This window comes from Nesoenas mayeri (genome assembly GCF_963082525.1).
Source record: "Nesoenas mayeri genome assembly, chromosome: 13".
Classification (NCBI taxonomy): Eukaryota; Metazoa; Chordata; class Aves; order Columbiformes; family Columbidae; genus Nesoenas; species Nesoenas mayeri.
Window position 1 is genome coordinate 14845603 of NC_137550.1, and position 23583 is coordinate 14869185.

A 23583-nucleotide genomic window follows, 5' to 3' on the forward strand; every position below is an offset into this window, starting at 1 on the left:
ACGAGTGGGGCAGTCCGCCTGCCGGCAGGGGGCAGCGTGGCGGGCGCCGCTCTGTGCCGCGCCGGTGATCAACGCGGAGTCCCGGGGAGACCGAGGCGCCGCCATGGAGCCGCCCGCCGCGGCCTGGGGCCTGCTCGTATCCGCCGGGACCTGCCGGGGGCCGGGGAGGGCTGGGGGGAGCCGGGCAGGCGGGGGGCTGGTGAGGAGAAGCGCAGTCGGCGACGGTTTCCTTAGCTGCGGCGCAGAGCGTTGCCGGCACGGAGGTGCGGGCTGGGCGGCGGGAGCGGTGCGTGCTTAGCCTGGGCCGGCGGAGCGGCCGCTACGGGTGAGTGCCGGGCCGGGCGGGACCGGGGCCGCTAACGGCCGCGCGGGAGCCGGGGCAGCTCGGCTCTGGGCCTCCCGTGCCCGTAGCGGGACGCGGGAGTTCCGGCCCGGCTCCTGTTGTGCCCGGCGGAGGCGCCGCCGCCCAGACCGGTCTGGCCGCTTGTGCTGGTGCTGCCCCTGCGGGGTTTCGGCAGGTGCGGGCGCCGCGTTCCGGAACGGCTCGTTTCTCCTTCCCCGCCGAGCTCCCGGGCCGCCCGGCCCCTCCGGAGCGGGACACGGCGGAGCCGGGCGCGGGGCCCGGGGCAGAGCGGGGCCGGTGCCCGCGGCTTCCCCGCGTTCCCCCCCCCGCGGACAGGGCTGAGCAGCCTGCTCTGAGCTGCTCCCCGCTGCTCTGCGCCGCTCGCTGAACCTGCCCGGCAGCGGTGCAGGTTGAGCGGCGCTCACTTTGTCACCGCACACTCGCATGTTTGCACCACGACCTGCACGTCTGTGAACTTCTTTTTCCCTTTCTTGTCTCCCATCCCAGTAGTACAGCAATAGAAATCACACGTTGTGTTTCTCTGTAAATACAGCTCTTTTGACTGTAGTAACGTTTGTCTGTATATGAGGAGGGAGTTGTTTCTGTGTTTTTACAAGCTTTTTCTCTGTCTCCAGGGTAGTTATTCATTCACAGGAGAAAGAAAACTCTGATCCGGATTATATTCCCATCAACAGCCGCTTTAAATGCGTACAAGGTACTGACTCTCCCGGAGTGGGCTGTCTTGTGGCAGCAGGAATCCACTGCTGTTTATCAGCAAAATGAGAATTTAGTGGCGTTTCTTGAGCTGCCTCCTGAGCACCTGTATGGATTGAATGCTTCTCTGTGAAACTAAAACTCACCATTTGTGGAATCGTGTTTCCCCCTCATCCCTCTTTCCATGTCAGCGTACAGTAGTGAGGAATGTGGCTGGTTCAGATGAGTGGTGGGCTTGGCATGATACAGAGCCAGCATGTTTGGCAATGGCTGACATTTGATGTCTGTGTGTCTGTCTTCTCCATAATGACAAGCGTTGGGAGCTTTAATCTGATTCCCGCCTGTTTAGATCAGAACTGCAAAGTCTGGCAAGAGCCACCCTTGGAATAGGAAGGAGCTTTAGGTCTTGTCTTGGAAGCACTTCAGTAGCAGTGTATGTGTCTGGACCAAATTCTTCTTCAGAAATAAAAACACCTTTTCCTGAATTAGCTTGTACCCTTCTAGATAATTCAGTGTGCTTTTGCCCATCATTTTTGCTGTGTAGACAAGCTCCGAAGTTTGTTGTAGGTCTTTCCCAAAGGAGCTACACTGATGTCAAACAAACCATCTAGGTGTATGACAATTCTGAATATTAGGAATTTCCTGTGATACTTTGACTGTCCAGGTATGACCATTCTTTCTGCTGGAGCCTTTATTAACAGTGGAGATGTAAATTAAAGCTGTTTGTTCCCGTGGTTTTCTGGCTAGTAGTGGGCATGCTTTTTTGAGTACTCAGTCACTGCAGCATTCAGTCTAAATCTCTTCATCCCTTTTTTCTCTTTTTCCAGAGGCAGAAGAAACTCTGCTGATTGATATAGCTACAAACAGTAAGTTTTATAACTGCAGTCACGTGGCTAAACCTCTTTTCAGGAAACAGGCTGCCTGTACGGCACTGATGCATCATTATTTTACCTACGACTTCATAATCTTCCTCCATACTCTGTGTTTGTCTTTTGATCAAGCAAGGGCTGTGTTTCCTCTAACATTGTCTGGCTCTTTTAGGCAGTCAATTGTCATGACAGACATGGTCTTAAATGAGCAGACTGAAGTACTGGCGATTGGTCAAACTTCTGAAATCTTTCCTCCATTCTCATTCCCCTTCCATTTCTTTGGCCTATACTTGAACCTAGATTACTATCTGCTTTTTTCAGTCTTGACAATGCTCTGTCTAGTCACAGATTCTCTCAATAATTTTTTCTTACTACTTTTAGAGCTCTTCTTTTTGAGATAGCAGCAGGGAGAATTATTCCTAAAACCAGGAAAACGTGTCTGGTGGTGCCGCAAGGGAGGCGGGAGGGAATCTCAGAAGCACAGGGAAACTAGCTTAGGTGCAGATTTCTGTCGGAAGCAATAGGTGGACGTTGGCTGTCATTGATGTGTGCAAAGGATACCCAGAAAGCATGGTCACTCCCAGGGCATGATGTCTGTGAACCAGCCTTGACTGACTCTGTGAGTCTGTATTTGTGCCTGAAGCAGGCTGCAAGGTCCGGATACAAGGTGACAAAACAGCAGAGCGACTCTTTGAAATCCCCGATGAGGAGCGTTGCTTGGGATTCCTTGCAGAAGTGCAGAGCATACAGGAGGGTAAGCAGAGCTATAGTTGTGTTTGTGAAATCCTCTGACTGCTAGCAGTTGCTGACAGGGCTGATTTTTTTTCCAGCCCAGCTGAAAGCTTCTCTTCCTGAACCAAAGGACTCAGACACCTGCCATCAGGTGGAGAAGAACCTCCCAGGTCTGTCGCAGGACTCTTTGGGTATTGAACTGACTGCCACATTTGTACGCTCTGTGTCTGTACAGTGACAGGGAGCTGTGTCGGACCCTGCACTCAGCAGTCTGGCCTCTGCCCCGTTTCCTCACTTCACACTACCCTGCACAAAATAAAACATCTCGGTCCTTGAGTTCTGTTGCCCTGGACAATTCATTCCTCCTTGAGTGCTGTCTTCTGCCTAGTGCCTTGCTTTGTGTCTGTTAACCTCCATCCTGCCTTGACTTGTGGTTAGCACCCCTTTCTCTCATTCCCTGAGTCATCAGAGTTGATATATTGCTTTTTCGCTTTTTGTGGAGTTAGATGTTTTCCTTCTTGATCTGAGCGGTTTTAAATTGTCTCTCAGGCCATCGTGCTTGTTTTTTTTCATTATAGGGGCTCTGGAGTTTGAGGATGACTTCAACGCTCTAAGCTTAGAAGAGAAAAGAAACATGCAAAACCACCAAACGGGATCTCGCCGGGAACCCCCACCTCCTCCTGTGCCTCAAAATAGGCAGTAAGTAAAATAGTGAATCTGTTCCCCTTTTAACATTCTCTTCCTAGACAGCAGAACCAGTTTTAATTCTGCTCTTGCTTCCGTCCTAGATTTCACCGAGAGAGAGAGGGTGCATCAAGGGACCAGCCAAAAGTGACCAACACTATGCGCAAAATGTTTTTGCCCAGTACCCAGTCGGGACAAAGAGAAGGCCTCATCAGACACGTGCTTGCCAAGAGAGAGAAGGCATACGTCAACCTTCACAACTTCAGGTCAGAGCTGTGACTGAGGAACGGAGAGTGCATAGAGACAAAGCTCTTGAATCTCCTCTGTGAACTCAAACCTGGCGCAGGTTTGAAAGCTGACAACTGCTAATGTGTGGCCAGCTTGGGTGGCAAACGAGGACCAGTGCAGACTGAAGGGCAAAAAGTGTCTGCAGGGCAGTTTTTCCTTTTGCATCATTTCCCCTGTGTGTGTCAGATCTCTTAACCCTCAAGACAGAAGCAGTTGGGCAGAAAGAGGGTAAAGGCAGCTGTCCCACCACACTGTCTGAGCATTGCCACACAGGACATGATATTAAAAGAGCCATATGTTCACTGGCCCTGGTGAAATGTCTGCAATTTTGTAGCATTCTGCGAAATCCCTCAGATAAGTGCCCCTGAAAATGAGCCAAGCCTAGAAGAGTTTCCAGTTACCCCATAGCTGTCCTGACCAACAGCTTGTGTGTTGTGTGCTGCCAGCCTGAACGCTGCTGTGCGTGCACTGGAGAGACTGCGCTAAAGCCGTTGTTACTGTGTTTTCTAACAGTTCAGCCGCTTTTGTGTTGTAGATTTTTCGTGGGGACGTGGAATGTGAACGGGCAGTCGCCAGACAGCAGCTTGGAGCCCTGGCTGGTGTGCGATGCAGAGCCTCCAGACTTCTATTGCATCGGGTGAGGAGCAGTGACCTCGTGTTACTTGTGGTACTGGGTTTCCTGTCGCTCTTGCTTGCGTACTGATGGGGTGCATTTATTTTAAGTTCCTGCTGTGTTCTCAGGGGTTCCACAAAGCTGAGCTATGTCTCAGAAGAGCTCTTTGAAGGAAAAGAGCCATTTGGATGAGACAGAGATTTGGGTTAAATGAGGCTGGCATGGCATAACAAAATGGATGTTCTTTGAGGCATCCATGGAGCTCTCTGGTGGTCCTCAGCCTACAGGAATATTTCTCAGAGAGGCGGTTGCTGGAGTGTGTTGCAGTAGAGTCTCAGAGGCATTGTGGTGAAATTCTGGTGCTTTATTTAGCAAGGGAGAATAAGGAGCTTCTCTTCCAAGAAGAGCTGTTGCCAGAGATTTCACATTGGACCTTTCTGTAGAAAGAGAATGGTCTGTAGGAGAGGTGGGATGTGCTAAATTGGCTCGGTTTTCAGGTTCCAGGAGCTGGACCTCAGCACGGAGGCTTTTTTCTACTTTGATTCTGCAAAGGAACAAGAATGGCTGGCTGCTGTGGAGAAGGCCCTGCACCCTCAGGCCAAGTATAAGAAAGTAAGTTGTGTTCGGTGTTGTGGGGCATAGAGCTGACGTGACTGGGAGGAAAACAGAAACAGGCTTCCCCTTTCCTCACCTGTCCCAAAGACTGGAGAAACCAAGGGTGTATACTTGGTGTGTGTGGACCTGCACGTGTGTCAGGTGTGCCAGATTACATCCGGAGAGTCTATTTCTGCCTTGCAGGTGTAGGGGGATGTTGTACTTCTAAGTAGAAATTCATGAAGATGGGGAACAAAATAACTTTATAAAATATGAGGTAGGTGTCAGGGAAGTAGTACGCCCTATAGAATCCCAGCAGTGAGTTCAAATTCTTTAGCTGTGTTATCCTCTCACCTTTGTACTGTAGAAGCAAGGTATGTCTCGAGCTGGTAAATGAAATTAATAGCTTTTCCTTGAAGGAGTGGGATAATTTATGAGGTGAAACCTTCCAGCGGCTGCTGCTTTGGGACAGAATTGCTTCAGTTGTGGCAGCAGGGCTTTATTCTGTTGGGTTTGAGCAAGCCGTTGTTTATCTCAGCTGTAGCAAACCTTTGTGTTGTAGGTACCAGGCCTAAATACATTCACTAGTTTCTTCCTTAGCCCACGTGTTCACTGTCACACCCCTGTTCTGCTTGCTTGGAGTTGAGTTTGGTGGAATGTGTTACTGGTAATCACAGCAGGAAAACAGCACCTTGCTGAACATCGAGGAGGGAGCCATGGAGGAGCCAGGGCTCCCTGAACTGCAGAGAGGCTCTTGTTCCCTCCCTTTACTTTGAGTTTTAGGCGAGTTTCTCTCACTCTCATGAAAGGGTGAGCACAGGATATGGCAGCAGAGAGGGGAAGTGACTGAAACCGTAGATAAGACTTGCGGTTGCGTGCAAATTTCACTCCTGCAGAGTGGACTGAGCACTTGGGCTTTTCCAGTTGAATTTTCTGGTGTCAGCTTGTTCTTTCACTACACAGACTGAATCTGAATACACCTTAATGTTTTTATACTTCTAAAGTGAGCGTGTAGACTGTGCTGAAGAAGATGAGGTCTTGTCTCTCTGGCTTTCCAAGTGACAATCCCACGGTTTGGTTTGAAGGTGCAGGGGGGGTCAGGGCCCGGGAAGTGCGTGGGCTTAGCACGTGCACAAGAACCAGTGTGGGAGCTGAGATCCCTGCTGGGATGGTGCGTGGCAGTGCTGTGTTTGCACCTGGGGCTCGAGCTCTGCAGCAGAGAACATCTTCGTTCCAGAAGGAGACTCTGCATTAGAGAATGAGTGTTTTCTCAAAAGCAGTTTGCATGGCTCGGAGATGGCTGCCCTTTGACAGCCCATGTGTCAGGCACACTTGCCTCAGGAAATAAGAGCTTTTCTGCCCATTCCTCTCTAGCGTGTCACTGGCTCTGCTGTAGCTCTGAGTAAGCAAAGGCGAGCACCGACTCTGGGCTGGACCCACAGCGACAGCAGCAGTCTCTGATGTGCCTAACTAGAGCACTTGGTGTCTTCTTCTGGTCCTATTGCTGATTAGAGCAAAAGACTGTTCATGAACTATCTGCTGTGTGTTTATTAAGTTTCTGTTGCCTTGCAAGACAACCCTGTTTGTAGGGAAGCACCAGAGTGGGGAATGTGGTGAGCTCAGCACAGCTGATGGCTTTTGGGGAGTGACAGATTATCCTCCAGAGCTTTGCTATGGGACATGAGGTCCTTTGGGTGGCTGTTGCATGCAGGAGTTGAGCACAGAACACAGTCAGGAGCAGGGAGAACCAGAACATGAGGTGTAGCAGGTGAATCAGAACTGCCTTTCCACTGACTTTCTGGGAAATGAAGATCCCTTTTATTTTTGCAGGTGCAAATGGTCCGTCTAGTTGGGATGATGTTGCTTGTATTTGCTAAGAAGGATCATTTGAGCAATATCAGAGAGATTATGACAGAGTCCGTGGGCACAGGAATCATGGGAAAGATGGTGAGTCACCGAGGCCAACTTGTTGCTTCCGTGTATCCGTGCAAGGAGCAGCACTGTCTGGTTTTGCTCACCAGTCTGTGCCATCCCATCTCCTCCACGGTGCCTGTCCTGCCACCTCCTCTCACGACCACTGTCCCCACCCTCCCCAGGGCAACAAGGGCGGTGTGGCCGTGAGGTTTGTGTTCCACAACACAACCTTCTGCGTTGTCAATTCGCACCTCGCTGCTCACGTGGAGGACTTCGAGCGGCGAAACCAGGATTATAAGGACATCTGTGCTCGGATGAGTTTTGTCACCCCTGATGACAGTCTACCTCAGCTCAACATCATGAAACACGAGTAAGTTTGTTTTGCTGTTTTCCCTTTTGAAGTGGTGTTTAATAAACCAAATCAAGTCAGAATCACAGAAACAGGAGATTTCATGCAGATAAATTTTCTGGCTTAATAATATAACTGAAAATGCCAAGGTCCCTGGTGCACTGGAGCTTCTGCAGTCAAACTACATGGTCACGTTCTTACTGCGGTGACTTGTGAAACTTGTCACTGAGGTCCCTTTCCTCACATGTGTATGATAGTTCCATTTCAGTCGGCACCGTTCCTGTGTCAATGGCTGAATGTTACAGGGCTTGAAGAAACTGAGGGGTTTTTGTGATGGCAAATGGGAGCTTGATTAGGGGAAGAAACGAGACAGCAGGATGAGCAGAGGCTGTGCTGTTTAGGCACCAAGTGCTGACAGTTGCTCTTTCAGTTTCTTTTTAAGGCAATACTTTTTAAAAAATTATTGTTATTATTTTTAGTGATGTGGCAGTGCTGAATAATCCAAATCAAATTCAAATATCTGTACAGCAAAGCACATAAATTAGATTTTCTTAAACTTGATACAAATACTTCTGTAGTTAAATTTTAAACCATTTAAAAACTGAAAATAAAAAGTAGAGTGGATTAGTAGAGAGGAATCTTCAGATAGTAGGTTATCTTTGATGATCCACTAATGGGAACTTCGAGGTTTGACTATAAACAGGAAGAGCTTCAATACTAGAGAGGGGTTTAGATTTTAATCTTTGAAAAAAACCTTTATGGAATAACGAGTGAATGCAAGTGTTTTTCAGCAGCTGGTAATGAGAAGGCTGCTGGTCTGTTTGAAAGCCCAGAGAGAAGCAGAGCAAGAGTAGGTGCTGATGGGTGCTGAGGTGAGCAGGTATGGCTGACGGGTGAGATAGAACAAGAACATTCTGGAGGTCAGAAAGTCAACAGGAACCTAATTCTGCTTTTGCCAGTTATGCATCACTCAGTCTTTGCTGGGTTCGTGATACAGTCGTGGCCTGATCTGGTTGCACCAAAGGCAGTGGAAAAAGAACTGGTGAAACCATGGTATGGCGTGAGGCACGTGGTACCTGCTCGTCAGCCTGCCTGGTGACAAGCAGGCTCCGCTTATCGAGCTGTCATTGCCCTCTGCTGTACACAAGGAGAGCATGAATACTAGGTGGATTTTGTGTCACTTGGGAGCTTATAAACCTTGGGGAGATACACTTCATGGGAGAGTTGGTGGTGGTGTCGGGATTTTTTCAGACTGAGGCAAACATGCATATCTCCCATTAAACTAAGTCTTCAATCCCATGGGAATTCCAAAGGAGATGGACCTTGTAATGTAGGTTCTGCTGCCACTAGAAGTTTCTGCTGTCAGACTTGATCTTTCACATCTGCTTTTGTCTTCCATGTGCCTTAACCTTAACCACCGGCAATCAACCATCTGTTCTCCTACGCCCCTTCTTCCCTGGGTGGCCTGTGATTTGAACTACTGATCTTCTTTTCCATGTTTGTTTTCAGTGTTGTCATCTGGCTAGGGGACTTGAACTACAGGCTTTGTCTCCCTGATGCCAATGAAGTGAAAAGTCTCATCAGTAAGAATGAGCTTCAGAAATTGCTGACATATGACCAGGTCAGTGAACTCTGCTTAGATTTGCTCCATACTTGTGAGGGCTGTCACAGTTTGAGATGAGCCTGTGCTGGGTAGGAGCTGTCAGACCCTCTGCAATAAGTGTGTATGCACACAGACGCTAGACCCCAGACAGAGCCCAAACTGAAACAGACTCTACACTGTACTGGGATTAGCTGGGTGACTCGGGCAATGGGTGACTCTCTTGCTTACAAACTGCAAGCTAGAACGCAGGAATTTGTAGCAGCAATGAAAGCTGCTGTGGTCAGTGTTCTGGAAGAGGTATTGATTTGGAGAGCAGTGCTTGTAGCCAAGGCTCGGCCAGTTTGACCTAAATTCTCTGCTGCGAGTCTCCCCTGCTCAGCATTCCTCCGCAGCACATGGAAAACCAAGACAGCACCAGATGTGTCTTTAAGGTGAAGGATTGTACCTGTGAAACATGAACAGAAACAGTGTAATATCATCTTTGACCCACAGTTTAGCAGTAAGTCTGATTGGATCTGTTCAGTACCTCATTCCTGCTGTACTGTGGAGCTTCATGCGCGAAACTGTAGCTTAGAGGTTTGTGAGGAACACAACTAGGACATTTTTTAGAAGGGGAAATGAGGAAAGGGAGGCAGCGTCAGGTTGTCAGCCAAACGCACTCCTGGAGGCTTTTGTTAAAATGATTGGCAGTGAAATATTAATGATGGCGATACTTCAGTCTAAAAACTAATGAAGGCATTTAGCACAAGTGGAGCAATTAATATTTCATTTAACTATTGTTTTATGCTGATCTGCAAGTAGCACTGTGACAATTTGTATTGTGTGTTTTAGAAAACATTCCACTGATGTGCTGTGTGAAAGGTATAAGGTCTTAGAGACAGATTTGGGGATATCAGGTGAATCCTATGGCCAGAGATTGCAATTGCTCGGCCTGCAGGTCTGCTCTCTGACACTCTGCTCTGTGTGTGGGTGTTTGGGGTAGTTTGTTGGTTTTTTGGGTTTTGTTGGTGGTGGTTTGGTTTGCTGTTGGTTTTTGTTTTCTTAAAGTGTACTTCTTCTGTTTTAGCTGAATATCCAGCGCATTCATAAGAAAGCATTTGCAGATTTCACCGAGGGAGAGATTAAATTCATCCCCACATATAAATACGACTCTAAAACAGATCGCTGGGACTCCAGGTAAATCAGCTGCCAATGCACATGTTTACCTATGACGCAAAAAGTATTTTCTCACAAAACTTGATTTTCTGCTTCATGGAGCTGGAAATAGCTCTTGGTGTTATGGTGATGGCTGGAGTCCACAGACAAGTGTGTTCTCCTTCATTTCCCATACTTTCTGAAATAAGCAGACCTTGTGTACGTTGAGCAGGCACATGCCTTAAACCTCTGTCGCTGCTGATTCCAGTAGGTGAAGGCGGGTAAAGCTGAGCTCACGGGGTGGCCCTGCGCTGGGGGGAATCAGCGTTCTGCTGCCAGGGACAGACAAATGGTATAAAAGGAACCGCTGTCTCTGAGTCACCCTGTCTCCTGACTTGCACACCCGCTGTGATAGCAGCAGCTCCTGCTCACCACTCTCTGCTTGGTGCTCCCACAGACATTCGTGTGTCTGCTCCAGAAGCTTGCCCTAAACAGAGGCACTCCGGACTTTCAAACCGTATAGCGATCGGATTTTATTCTGCCTGTATTTGTGAATCAGCACAGTAGTTAATCTGGAGAAGGATAACCCAGGATTCAGACTTGGTAGTAATAGTGGAGTCGACTTTCCGTAGTGCAAACAATAGTGATTGATCAGATTGTAGTGGGCAGAAAGATCTGACAGCAAAAGAAACTGGTGCAGCTTGGGTCACAGTACACATGGCTTCAGACTGTGAAACAGTCTGGTTTTGAGGTTATTTTGTTTCCTGATGCTGGAAAGGAGGGGAATTTTAGCCACTGCACAGGGAAAGGGGAAGGCAGCCGAAGCAGCAACATAGTATTCAAGTTGAGGGAAGTGACAGGAGTTCATCCCATCACTGCTGACACAGCCCTGGCCGGGGGTAGAGGGAGCTGCCTGGCTGGGAAGAGGAACAGCTTCGATGGTTTATTAGGGTGGTCGGATTTCCCCGGTAACTTGTCTTTCTTTGTAGTGGAAAGTGTCGTGTGCCAGCGTGGTGCGATCGAATCCTTTGGAGAGGAGGGAACATAAATCAGCTCCGGTATTGCAGCCATATGGAGCTGAAGACTAGTGACCACAAGCCAGTCAGCGCACTTTTCCGCATCGGGGTAACTTTTTTTGTTATATGCTAGGCTAGGATCACAATATTGTCATGTATTTTTTTGGGAGGTAGTTATATAGTCAAGGCACCTCTGCTAATGGACCGAGTGAGGTGTGCTGCTGTGCGGCAGCTGTGCCAGCCCCTGCTCGGCAAGCAGCTCGGCAGCTCCGGTTGTCACGTACAGTGCAGCTCATCTGTGGAGCACCGGGACAGTGTTACGCCACGGTAATCACTGGAGGTTACCCAAGCAGGTGTGATTAGTAGTAAATAGAAAGCCATTCCCATCGACTGCTTTAATGATGCTGCTTAGCTTCCAGGGTATAATCCACCATATCTAGTAAGAGCCACTAGTGAGCCACTGTTTTCTCTCCTTCACAAGGAGACACAGCAGAAACCTGTAGAGTTGTGCCCACTGTTCTGGTGTTGGCTCTGGTGTGTTAAGAGAATGTATCACTGGTTCATATCTGAATTCCTTTTGTGGTTGATGGCTGGCAGCAGATTTGGCTTGCCTCACTTACTAAATAGAGAGAGTCCATGTCCATTTTTGCTACCTCCTGCTCCCAAGATAGCTCAAGTCTCCCTAAAGGAGAGCCTTTGTCCTCTTCCTCTGGAGAATCATGAGTAATGCTGTGGAATATCAATGCTGTCCCACCAACATCACCCCCAGTAATCTCCCAGGAGTGTGAGTGGCCAGAAAGACCTTAGTAACATCTGCAGTGGTACAATATGTGCAAAGTTGCATATGCAGCTTGTTAACCTTTCAGGTGCACATAGCAAGTGTTTAGAGAAGTATTTCACTTATGCAATTTACTCGTGACCAAAAGAGTTCCAGTGAAAGTGGTCAGAAGCTTTGCTGAGTGTTTTCTGATCTTCCACAGGTGAAGGTTGTCGATGAGCAGAAGTATCGGAAGTTGTTTGAAGACATCGTTCGTATGATGGACAGGATGGAGAATGACTTCCTTCCTTCACTGGAGCTGAGCAGGAGAGAAGTGAGGATGCAACCTGAATCACTGTCCACTTAGCAAACAGCCTTAAAGTGCTAGAGCTACTTTTAAAGACTTTGATTCAGTGAACTGGATTGATTCAGTAAACTAGATTATAGGAAATTGAACTTCATCTATTATCTTATGATTGGATTAGGAGGGACATCTTGCCTTGGCTTCTTGGCAGGTCTTCTGTTAGGAGTTCTGCATTGTGTGGGCTCTTCGCAGTCAGCGGTTGCCACTGCAGTCTGGGTGACTGGCTGTGTGTCCCATCGTGGCCACTGACACCGTTTGTGTTTTCTCTTTGCTCTACAGTTTGAGTTTGAGAATGTGAAGTTCCGTCAGCTGCAGAAGCAGAAGTTCCAGATCACCAATAATGGCCAGGTCACCTGTCACTTCTCCTTCATCCCAAAGCTCAACGATACCCACTACTGTAAGCCCTGGCTTCGGGCCGAGCCTTGTGAAGGTTACTTGGAACCAGGTGAGTTTTACCAAGGTTTCACCAATGTGTACTGTTGTAAAGTGCTGTTCCATCTCCATTCGGCCCTTCCTGTCTTTCCCGTTTCTCACCTTTCTTGCCATCTTCTTTGTCTGTTTGTCTTCTCAGTTTCGTGGCCTTTGTCCTTGCCACTGTATGTTTGTCCTTGTCATCCCTTTTGGAGAGTGTCTGCATGTTCTTGAGAGCTCCTGTCTGTTGCAGATGAGAGCACAGACATCTCCCTGGATGTGTATGTCAGTAAGGACTCAGTAACCCTTCTGAACTCTGGCGAGGATAAAATTGAGGACATTCTGGTCCTTCACTTGGACCGAGGGAAGGACTATTTCCTTACCATCAGTGGGACCTACCTGCCCAGCTGCTTTGGCACCTCCCTGGAGGCCTTATGCCGAATGAGACGACCAATCCGAGAAGTTCCAGTCACCAAACTCATTGACCTGGTAAGTAGCAGTGTTCTGGAGCAGCTCTCTTAACAGGGAGAGAGCACATTCCCTTCTGTTCACTCATAGAAGCAGGGGTAATGCCTTCAGCTTGGGTCAGCTGTGCTGATTTACATTTTCCAGAGCTTGAGATGCGCTTTTATTAGTTCCTTCCACCACAACCAATGTTTTTTGGCAGCCTGTACTTCATCCCCTATTTCTGAATAGGTTCTAAATATTGTTGGGTGGGATGAATAAGTTATCCTGGCACCTTGGGGGTTTGTGTCACCATCACGTTGGTGCTGGCAGGCTCAGCTGGGCGGCACTGGTACCGTTGAAATGCTCTCCTCTGAGGTGCTGAGGCTGCTTCTGCAGTGATGAGAGCTCCAGGATTCTCTTCTTTCTGGACGCGCGTGGCACTTGCACTGCTCAGGAGAAGGGACAAGCAGAAGCAGGAGGACCGAAGGAGGACTTTGCTGTTAGGTGTGCTGATGAGTGCCGCGTAGCGAAAGGCCGGTCTCACAGCCTCTCTCGGCCAGTTCCTCTCACACCAACTGAAATGAGGAAGCTCTTCTGTGCTTCAGAGATAACTGTTCCTCTCCCCAGGGCTTCACCGGCCCCAAGCATCAATATTCATCCTTCTGAGGCCACTTGTGTGTGCATGATGGGGTGCAGCTCTGCCCTAGTCACCTTCTGTCTTTTCGGTATCTTAGAGCTGTTTCCAAGATTAAGCCAAATTTTGGGTATCTTAACCCTTGTTTTCAGCCTGTGTTCGTTCCTCTCTTCTGGCGGCCTTTCCCAGCCTTGCTGCAGGGAGGTTTAGCAGTTCCTGAGTTTTACTATATTTACTCATTCTTGTTTAGCCAGGAAAGCCATTTCTTTTTTTGTTCGCCTGAAAGATCAGCCCAATCTTTTAGCCTCTGACATGCGATACCTTTCCTCTCTTCTCATATCTTGCAGTCTCATCCTTGCATGCATTGTTTTGTTCCAGTGAGCTGCTGCTTTTTCACATCTGTAGATTTGACAGCCTCCCCTCCCATCCGCTTACACTTCTTTCACTTCTGTTTAGCAGTTACACCATGCCTCTTGCTGCCTCTTCCAGTTCTCACCTTTTTGTTGTAGACAGCTGCTTTTTTCATAGACCAAACATACAGGAAGTCTGGTTTTATCCCAGAATTTTGATTTTCTACTCACAAGATCAGGCTATGTGGAATCTGGGTGGCAAGATATGTTTGTCTCCTCAATTCAAGCAGCTAATCCAGGCCTCAGGCTCCTCCTACTTCTCAGGATTCAACTGAAAGTCGGTCTTGTTCTAAAAATGTGTTGAACTTGGTGTGGAGCGTTTCATCAGTTTTAGTGGCTTTTCTACCTGCTTTTTCTTGCTCAGTGCTTGGCGGTGACTTCTTGCTTGGGCCTTCACTCTTAGCTTCTGCCTTCACAGACACGCTATTACTTTTCTAAGTCGTTATTCAGTGAAATAACTTATTGTTATTCAGTCTTGTTATTCAGTGAGACACATAGAAGTACAAGAAGCAGAACAGTTGTGGAAGAGCACCCTGTCCCAGCACCTGCAGCAAGGAAAGAGTCTCTTGTGTCAGTGAGGCCGGGGGACTGCAGTACATCAATCGGAGCTTGATAAGAAAAATCAAGGAATGTGACGTGTAATGGCCCAAAGCAAAATTTGGTCAATTAGATTACAAAGCTGTTGTCATGGTAGAGCTTTTTTAGGTCTTTTGGTTTTGATCATACCTTTGAGTTGATAAATTCTTGGAAACGAGGCAAGCTGAGCACTTTCTGTACAGGCCAGTGGTGCACATGCTGACCAGTAGCAGCCCAGTAGCATTTTGTCCCAGTGATGTGTATTTAGCTGAGGTTTAGACTGTGTGCGAGGAGGGCAGCATGTTTGTGTATGAAGAACCATTTTCCCTCCCGCACTTATGCAGTGTTAGGGCTTGTCATTCATTGCATCAAGCATCTTTCTCAGCCTGGCTAGACTGTATCTGTTGTCTTCAACAGAGGGAGATCTAGAGAATGCAGGTCAGTGAGAGCCTGAGAGGCAGCGTGATGTGAACTATAGGTGGAAGCTTGTTTGGAAGTTGCTCTCCTAGTTCTCCTGGAAGACGCTGCTGACACTCGAGCATCTTGCCTTTGAGATTTCAGTATTCGTGTCTTATCCTTTTTTTTTCTCTCTTGGGATCCTACAGTGGGCTTTAAAAAGCCTATTGAAGAATCTTTGTCAGGAGCAGGTTAGTCTCTCAGAGCTAATTGTGCTGAACACTACATGAAGAGAGGTGAAGTGCAGGGCAAGCAGTAGGTGATTGTGAGACTGTTGGGATGACTCACTCAGGCTATCTGGTGTCCCAAACCTGTGACTGCATCCTTCCCTCTGTGCCTTGGAAGAACCTGTGCCAGCTCGTGTTTGGAGCAAGCTGTTCTCTGCAAGAGGCCAGTCTGCTGTGGTTGTGTTAAAGCTCGGTGAGCCCCCAAAGGAAGCAGGCACTGCAGAAATTGCAGCGGAGCTCAAGGTGCTGCTCCCTCCCAGGCATGTCCTGTGCTGTGGTGGCTGCTCTGATGTTTCCAGCTCAGCCCTTGAATGCTGTTTGTTTGCTCCCACCCTGAAAGGTCAATCTGCCAAAACTAAGCTTGGGCAACCTGCTTCTGCTTCCTCCTGCAGCCTCCACTGAGCAATGCCCTGTGCTGCCAGCCTGCACTGCGCTGGTAAACAGGTGCGATGCTTTAGGATCACCTGAGGGATGTGACATGCAGGCTGGAGGAGGTTTGGCGTGCTCCCCCTTGCAGCCTGTTAATGCTATTAGGGTGAGAACAAGGAGCAGCCTGAGGTTCTGAGCACAAACACTAGTTTCCCTGACTATACACAAAGCTGCTTAGGGGGCCTGTTAGCTCTACAGCTGCCACGCACTCAGAAATACAGATTTGACCTACTGGATGTTTTGTCTCTGACCTGGTCACAAGGGAAGATGGCTGGAATAATGAAGAGGTATTTATTCTGTCCAGGAAGATTCAAGAAGGGGACCGTCTTCCTGGTGGACACCTCTGATCTGCCCGTGGCCTGTTTGCTGGATAGTGAACAGTGCTGCTTGCAAGGCCCCATTGAGGAGTTTGTAGAAATCCTGACAAGGTTGTGCATCATGTGAGCAGGATTTTTGCTAATTGGCAGGCAAATCTCTCACCTCGGGTTTAACTTTGGCTATGTCAGCAAAATGTGTGAAGGACCTGGCATTCAGTAGGTTCTTGTAATGCAAATTAGGTTTCTGCTTAATCTGAGAGTGTGTTCTCTCTCTTAACAGTGCTTTTTCCTCTTCTCTCTTTCCCACTGCTTTCAGGGAGAAGACAACTTCTTAGAAAAGGTAACACAAGCAATTGCTGGGGAGGTCTGCTTCTCAATGGCTTGTTTGCAAAGAATGAGAGTTTTCCCCTTGTTTTTTGCTGACGAGGGAAGGGGAGGTGGGAGCAGAGGGAGCGCTTGTTCCAGCAAAGCCTCTTAGCACAGCCGTGGGTTAGATGAGAACATGTCACAGAGTGACCCCATAACCAAGATGGGGCCAGCCCAGCTAGCTGCTTAAAGCTCGCCAAATTTGCTTTGGGGGGAAAAAAAACTACTCTTATGATCCTAGCAGCAATTAATAAATATTTTCAGAAAAGATTGGCAACCTTTGACATGGCTGAACTAGCTGCAACCATGCACATAGGGTGGGGTTCACCACATCACTCTCTTCAGACGTGCGGGGAGAGGGCTGAGTTAGAAAGCTGAAGTCTTTTGCTCTTTCCATCTTGGTGTGTCCTTATGGAGGCCAAGGGAGGGCCTTACAGTGGAGACACGTGTTTCTGTGCTTCCTCGAGCAGCAGAGCGTGGGTCACCCGCTCTGCCAGCCGCCCGTGCTGGGGCAGGATCGCTGCTTCGCTTGGCACTTATGCTCTGCACTGGAGGCCAGGCGAGTCAAATCAGTCACACAGAGAGCAAGTGGGAGATGCTGGTGCATGTGTAGCAGCATTGTTCCTGCTCTCCCTGCACCAACTTGGGCGTTTGGTTGCTTGTTGAGCTGCCTCTGTGCAGCTTCCTGGGCTGGGTGACCTGTTCCTCTCTGGGCGGTCAGTGCAGTGACAGGGTAAAAGAGGACAGGGTATGCATGGCCCCTCGCCAGGAGGGACTGACCTTGGGTGCTGCACCAGGTGAAGCTCCCTGACTCCTTCCTAGCAGCGCGAAAGTGAGGAGTTCGGTGTCTGCCTCCTCCTTTGGCCGAGCATCTTCCCTCTCCCGGAGAGGACGGACCGAGCCGTCCCTTCCCTTCCCCGCAATGGCAGGAGAGGGCGCTCGGTGCCCGGCCAGCCGAGGCCCAGCGCTGCCACCTCCTCCTTCTTTCTCCTCCTTTTCCTCCTCTTTCTCCGCCCTGAGGAGCCCCAGCCGGGGTCTCCCGCCTTGGGGGTCTCCACAGCTCGCCAAGTGGTGCCTGGCAGAGGCGAGTGCTGCTCTGGCACTTGACCCCAGTGCTGCGGTGCCCTGGCGTGGAGATTTTCTCTTGAAGAGTCCTTAACTCTCAGAGGGTCCACAGCTCTCGCCTTTTCCCTCTCACAGGAAGATTTTAACGCACTTGTCTAACATGCTGCTTCTGAACCTTTCCTGTGTGCTTGGATGAGCGAGGCAGACGTGTGGCCATGACCCAGCGTCTGCTGGCTGAGGGATATCAAGTGGTGCGCGGGGCAAAGCTGTTCTGTGCTGCGTGGCTATGGCTTGTGCCAACCTGGGGATGCACTGGGGGAAGCCAAACCCAGCCCCAGCTGTGACTGTGCTACAGAGGGACAGTGATCACAGTTGTCATGTAAGCTGACAGCTGAAATTATGCGCTTTGCATTTGGCTTGTGGCATTCCTCTCTGCTGGTGTCCTTGGGTTGTGTTCCTGCTTGTGCTGTCCCTTCTGGGTGCTTCTGCTGAATGTGCTTCAGGAGATCTGGGCATGGCTGCCTCCTTGGGAGCACACAGGAACATGAGCAATTGTAAAGTGAGAGTAAAATCCAGCAAAAAAACAATCAGTCCCATTGAAGATTGGTGTGATGGAGACTTCTGAGCAATTGAGCTCGTCAGCTGCTTTGCATGAGTAAATGGGAAAAGGGAACAATGGTGTCACGGTGGTCTGTGTTCAGCAGAGACCTCTCATTTGGAAAATGAGGAAAGAAGCTGTAGAAAATGGGACTGGTTTAGAGCCCAGAGGGCGGCCGTGGTTGGAGCACAGAGTCAGGAAAGGCCTGTCCTTGACTGTGCATCCAGAGGAGATCGGCTGCATGAGCAGGCACGATGGCTGGATTGAACCCAAAATGTGGAAGCCAATGCGGCAGAAAGGCTCGTGAGGCCCCAGCGCTCCCGAGCGTCGGCCGCAGGGTGTGAGCTGGGAGCTGTGGCTCGGACAGGCCATCCTGGCCAGCGAGAGGCCCCTCCGGTGGGAGCTGCTGTGGCTGTGGAGCTCTAGGAGCGGCTCAGACTGTTGGCTGCAGCTCCGTGGTGGAGCGGGCAGGTTGTTCTGTGGGACAGCGGGAGGGAGTGGAGCTGGGACCTGTGGAGCAGATAAGGGCCAGATGAGTCCTGGGTCCTGCTTCTTCTCCTGCCCAGGCTTTCTTTACCAAGGCCCTTCCAGAGGGACTGGGATTTCCCTGAAACCTCGTGTTCTCTTTGCCACCAGGAGAAATCCATTCTGCAGATGGGCTCCCTGGACAGTGAGGATGCAAGTGAGATGCCACTGCAGGTGCCGAAGGAGATCTGGCTCTTGGTGGACCACTTGTTCAAGCATGCCTGCCACCAGGTGAGGGAGGAGCCCTCTGCTGGGCTGGCAAGTTCTGGAGAGCTTGTTGACCTGGTTCATCATAAGCAGCTGGAGATCGGCTCCAGTTTGGTATCTATAGGGTAGGGCTTTTCCCCTGTGCTGGAGGCACTGCCTGGGGGTGCCAGCTTTCACCCCGCTGTCACTATGTGCCTCAGCCTTTGTAAGGAAGGTGACTTTGTCCATACTTGTGCTGTTTTTGGCAGGAGGACCTGTTCCAGACTCCGGGAATGCAAGAAGAGTTGGAGCAAATCATTGACTGCCTGGACACCAGTATCCCCGAGACAATCCGTATCCTTGCTGTGCCTGACTTTGCCAGGAGCCCGCTGGATCTCAGCTCTGTTGAGGGGGCTCGCTCTCGGGAGAGCTTGTCCGTGAGCTTTAGGTGGCAGGGTTCCTGCTAGGGGGTTGGCTTCCCTCTGTCCCCTCAGAGAGAACCTTTCTTGAAGCTGAACATGTGCTGGCCCAAGCAGCCACGGGGCCAGAGCTCTGGAAGCTTCTGCGAGGCTGTGCCAAGTGCAATGATGAAGGTGGACACTGGGGAGCATGATCCGGAGACGGGTCTGATGAAGGAGAGGACTTCTGTGGGGCTAGAGGGTTGGCAAACGCAGTGCCGGGTAGATGGAATGACATTTTCCATGGATGGGGGACAAGGGATGTCCAGGAGGGCTTTGGTGTCAGGGAGCGGTCGGGCAGGCAGAGAACTTGCCAGACCTGCAAGGAGGAAGGAGAGACTGAGCAGCTGGGGAGGAGGGGAGGCAGGGGCAGAGCGGGGAGGGAGGTGGTGCCTCTGCTCAGCATGTGCCCCTTGATTCCCACCGGTCCAGCGGGCAGTAACCACTCTGTGGCTGAAGCGCTCCTCATCTTCCTGGAGGCTCTGCCAGAGCCAGTGATCTGCTATGAGCTGTATCAGCGGTGCCTCGACTGGTCACACAACAGCCGGCTGTGCCGCCAGGTGCTTGCAGCAGGCTTGGGGCCGCTACCAGCTCTGCCTTGGTCCTGGGGTTCCCTTCCCGGGAGCTGGCAAGGGGCCTCGGGAGCAGGCACCTGAAGATTCTTTGCAGTGGGCAGGATGACTTGGGTGCTCTGGTAGTGCTTTGCTGCCCCAAGGTTGGCACTACAGTGTCTCCCAGCAAGTCCTGGTGGCTTCCAAAGAGACCTCAAATGTGTCCTGTGGCAACCTGAGCACATGGGGTGTGGAATAGCAACCCTGGGGAGTGGAAGGGCCTCCACTGGTCTTGAGGGCTTAAGCAGCTGCTCAGAGCTGCAGTTCCTGTATATCCCTTAAGGACTGTGACCAAGTGGCTCTTAAAAATAGCTGGTGGGGCAGCAAGCAGGGCCAGACATGTCCTCGAGTAGAGGGAGAAGGTCTTGGGCACATTGTCAGTACTGGCATCAGGAAACCTCTCATCTTCATGCTGCTGCTGTGCAGTCAGGGAGGCAGGAGCTGGGATCCATGTGGGAAGCAGCCCCAGGGCAGTGGTAGTTTTTGCCAAGTGCCACAGTTATCCTAGAGGCAGCGTTACCTGGAGCGCAGGCCCATGAGTGCCATCAGCACTGGGCTACAGCTGGTGGCTTGTTGCTTTCTGGGCCTGTGGCTCACGCCAGTTGTCACGCAGCAGCTTCAAGGCAACAGAAGGGGCAAGGCTGAGTGCCTGCAGTGCCACAGCATGCCCCCGCTGCCACAGTGTGAGCCGGAAGAGCTTCCTGTCTCTTCCTTTGCAGGTGATTTTTCAGCTGCCTCGTTGCCATCGCAGTGTGTTTCGGTACCTAATGTCCTTCCTTCGAGAGCTGCTCAAATACTCAGAAGACAACAATGTCAGTGTCGCCATGATCGGTAAGCCTCTTGTTTCTCTGCTCTGCTCCTGCTGTTCTCCCTGAAACATAACCACTTCCCAGTGCCTTTCAAGGTCTCCATTCCTGACCAATAACTAGTTTTGCCTGCCTTTGTAGCTGCATTGTTCTCCAGCCTCCTCCTGCGCCCTCCGCCCAACCTGATGGCAAAGCAGACTCAGCAGGACCGCCAGCGTGCCATCAACTTCCTCTACAGCTTCCTGCTTGCTGGGGATGAGGAGTGACTTGTGCCTGTGTGCCAAAGCTGAGGCCTCTGCCACCAGTGCTGCGCTGAAGCTGGGCCTCTGACAGTTCCAGAAGGGTAAAAGGCTCTGAGCTACCCCAAGTGCTGTGTTTACAGCTGGAAGGGATGTGTTCCCCTCTCCTTCCCACCGCTGTACCCTACGCTGCAGAGGACATGCACACTCATTGCATTGCCATCCACGACAGGAGCCTCCTGCTTTCTCCTGGGGAGGTGGGTGGATCTGTTGATACCCAAGCACTGTGCCACCAGCCCCATGGCAGTGTCACCAGCTCCCCAAGTCACGCTTCTTTCTCCTTTTTCACCCCCTTCTCCCTGGAGCCATTGCAGGGAAGGGTGGAGACTGCCAGTGCTCCTGAAGGGCCATGGCACGGGTGGCTGATGCTCAGCATGTGCCCTGTGTCCTTGCGTGCTGGTGTGTGCTGGCTGTACCAGTGAGAGCCCCGCGCTGTGTCACCCTCTGCCACGCAACAGGCCCAGCCAACCCCAGTGCCCCATCACTGTGCTGTGAAAGCTGGACTGTGGCTGTCCCGGGAGGGTTATCTGGATGTTTGACCTCTTCCTTTCAGTGGGGCATTATCCTCTCTCCTCCTTCCTGGGGTGTAGGTCTCGGACACATAGATCTCTCTGCCCTCCCAGCCTTCTACCACTGTCACCTGGGCCTTGCTCTCCTCTCTCCCTTCCCCTCTGCCCCATCAGCTTCCTCTGGGGCCACAGGGCATGGGGTGACATAGAGGGCCCTGGGGCAGGCGGGGCAGCGAGCTGCACTTGGCTTTTCCAGGGCTGCCCCTGTGCGTGGCGTGGACCAGGATGCAGCTCCTGTCCCTCCCTGCCCTGCCTGCAGAGCAGCAGGCGTAGGACCAGGGCCGGGTGACCGGGGTGGTGTTGGGTGCTGTGCTTCCCCTCCTCAAGGTGCTACCAGAGGCTATGGGCTGGGGGGAGAAGATGGGGGTGGTAAATGAGCTGGAATCCACCTTAAGGCCCAGAGGAGGGGCTGAGGAGCATGTGGGGGTGTTGTGCTGCGGGGAGCTGGAGTGCCAAGGTCACACGCAGCTGGGGAGGGGACACTCTGGGGGTGGCAACTGATGAGTGCAAGAGGGAGGTTTGTCCCACTCAAACACTAAGCAGAGTCCTGCCGGATTGGGCCGGGGGCTGCATGGCCTCGGCTGAGAGGGGCAGCTGCCAGAGACAGGGTGGGGGGGTCCTGGGGCCCCCACCTGTGCCTGTGCTCAGCCCACGGGTGTCTGTTGCTCCATGGTCCCTGTGCACTGGCTGAGCTGCTGGGTTCTCCCATGCCTTGTGGCTCTTTTATTTTCTTTTCTTTAAATTTTTTAAATTACATAATTTATTGGGAAACTGTTCATTTCAAATAAACCTCCGTTGTGCAAGGTTCAGCGGGGCTGCTCTGGGTGCTCACTCCAAGCCTGCCATCCCTCGCATAGCTCTGTGCTGCGCAGCCTGGGGGTGGCTGCTGCCAGGCTGCAGCATCCCGTGACGCAAAGCTGCAGCTTGGCTCCCTGTCCTCCCTGCCCCGCGCTCCATCTGGGAACCTGGAGCCTTCCAAAGGCAGCCGAGCTCTTCCTCGGGTTCTGCCATTACCACCACGTCGGCCACGTGCCGGGCAGAGCTGGGGGACAGCAGCAGTTTCCTGCTGCTTTCCAGTTCCTGCTGGTTTAGCTCCTGCTCCTGGGCAGCAGCTTGCAGGCTCCTGACGCGGGGCCACCGTGCAGCCCCATGCCAGTTGCCCATTTGGCAGAGTAGCCCAGCACACCCACCGTGGGGCTAGTGCAGCTGGAGTGGCTGGCACGGAACAGGGCCTGGGCCAGCCTGTAGGACAGACCTGAGCAGCGCTGCCCGTGGACTTTGGGTCCCTCTGGCTCTAACTGGAGCAGCAGTGCAGAAAGCCAGCGTGTCCTGCTGCAGGAAACGGCCGCCGGTGTCATCACCATCTGCTTCCTGCCGGCTCCTTGAGAGCTCCCAGCCGTGTCACCGAGGCGATCCGTGCAAGGTGCCGGCATTGTTCCCGTGGCCACCGCATTCCTGCCGCTACCGGCGGAAATGCCAGAGCGAGCGTAAAGCCCTGTGGTTCACCGGGGATGGGGCTGAAGGCCAGGCCTGCCCATCCTCCAGGCTTGGCCATGGGCATGAGGGTCCTTGGGGACCTCGGAGGCTGTCAGTGCGCTGCTCTGTGCCCTGTGTGGAGGCAGGGGTTCACGCCTGTCAGCCCACCATGGATGTTGGGGACTGACGGGTACTGGCAGTGGGACTGGTGCAGCTGGGAGCATCCCAGCAGCATGTGCCTGCCATGAGCGGTGGGGCTCAGCCTGTGACTTTGGCACAGCCGTTGTCCCATGTCCACCCTGGATGTCCAGGGCCAGCCCCAGCCAGGGCAATGAGCCCTGTCCATCCCCATGGATGCATCCCGAGGTCCCCAAGGACTAGAGGGCTCCAGCCATCGCTCAGACCATTCCCATCCCTCCTCCCAGTGCACCCAGCATCCTTGCTTCCCTACTCAGCAAGCTGGGATGCATCAGAGCACCCCGTCCTCAAGACGCAGGGACCTGCACCCAGGGACAGCAGCCAGGCAGCTGCCTGTATGCATTTGCTATCTGCCCCTGGCTCTGGGGACCTTGCAGCCCTCTGGCTTCAAGCCCCGCTCAGCGCTTGCAGCAGCCACTGCCCCTGAGCTGGAGATGCTGCTCCAGCAGTGCCTTTCCTGCCTGCCCACTGCTGCCTGTTCTGCCCGCGTCTCTGCCCCCGGCACTGCCCTGGCACCTGCTCTGCCACTGCTCCCTGCTGCGGTG

At 51.7% G+C, this 23583-nt stretch overlaps 1 protein-coding gene across 1 annotated transcript; it reads left to right on the plus strand.

Moving 5' to 3' along the window:
* Positions 1-103: 103 nt before the first annotated feature.
* On the plus strand, positions 104-22167 carry OCRL (OCRL inositol polyphosphate-5-phosphatase; the record flags this gene model as incomplete). Its single annotated transcript, XM_080352481.1, is given in 24 exon segments — positions 104-207; positions 209-325; positions 979-1058; positions 1885-1923; positions 2570-2680; positions 2757-2828; positions 3237-3357; positions 3447-3608; positions 4166-4267; positions 4741-4855; positions 6668-6784; positions 6934-7121; positions 8610-8721; positions 9770-9879; positions 10827-10962; positions 11834-11944; positions 12254-12419; positions 12639-12874; positions 16198-16221; positions 18547-18666; positions 18891-18975; positions 19512-19639; positions 20410-20521; positions 20638-22167. Coding segments are annotated over 24 exon segments (2793 nt in total). The 3' UTR covers positions 20763-22167.
* Between the last annotated feature and the right edge of the window lie 1416 nt (positions 22168-23583).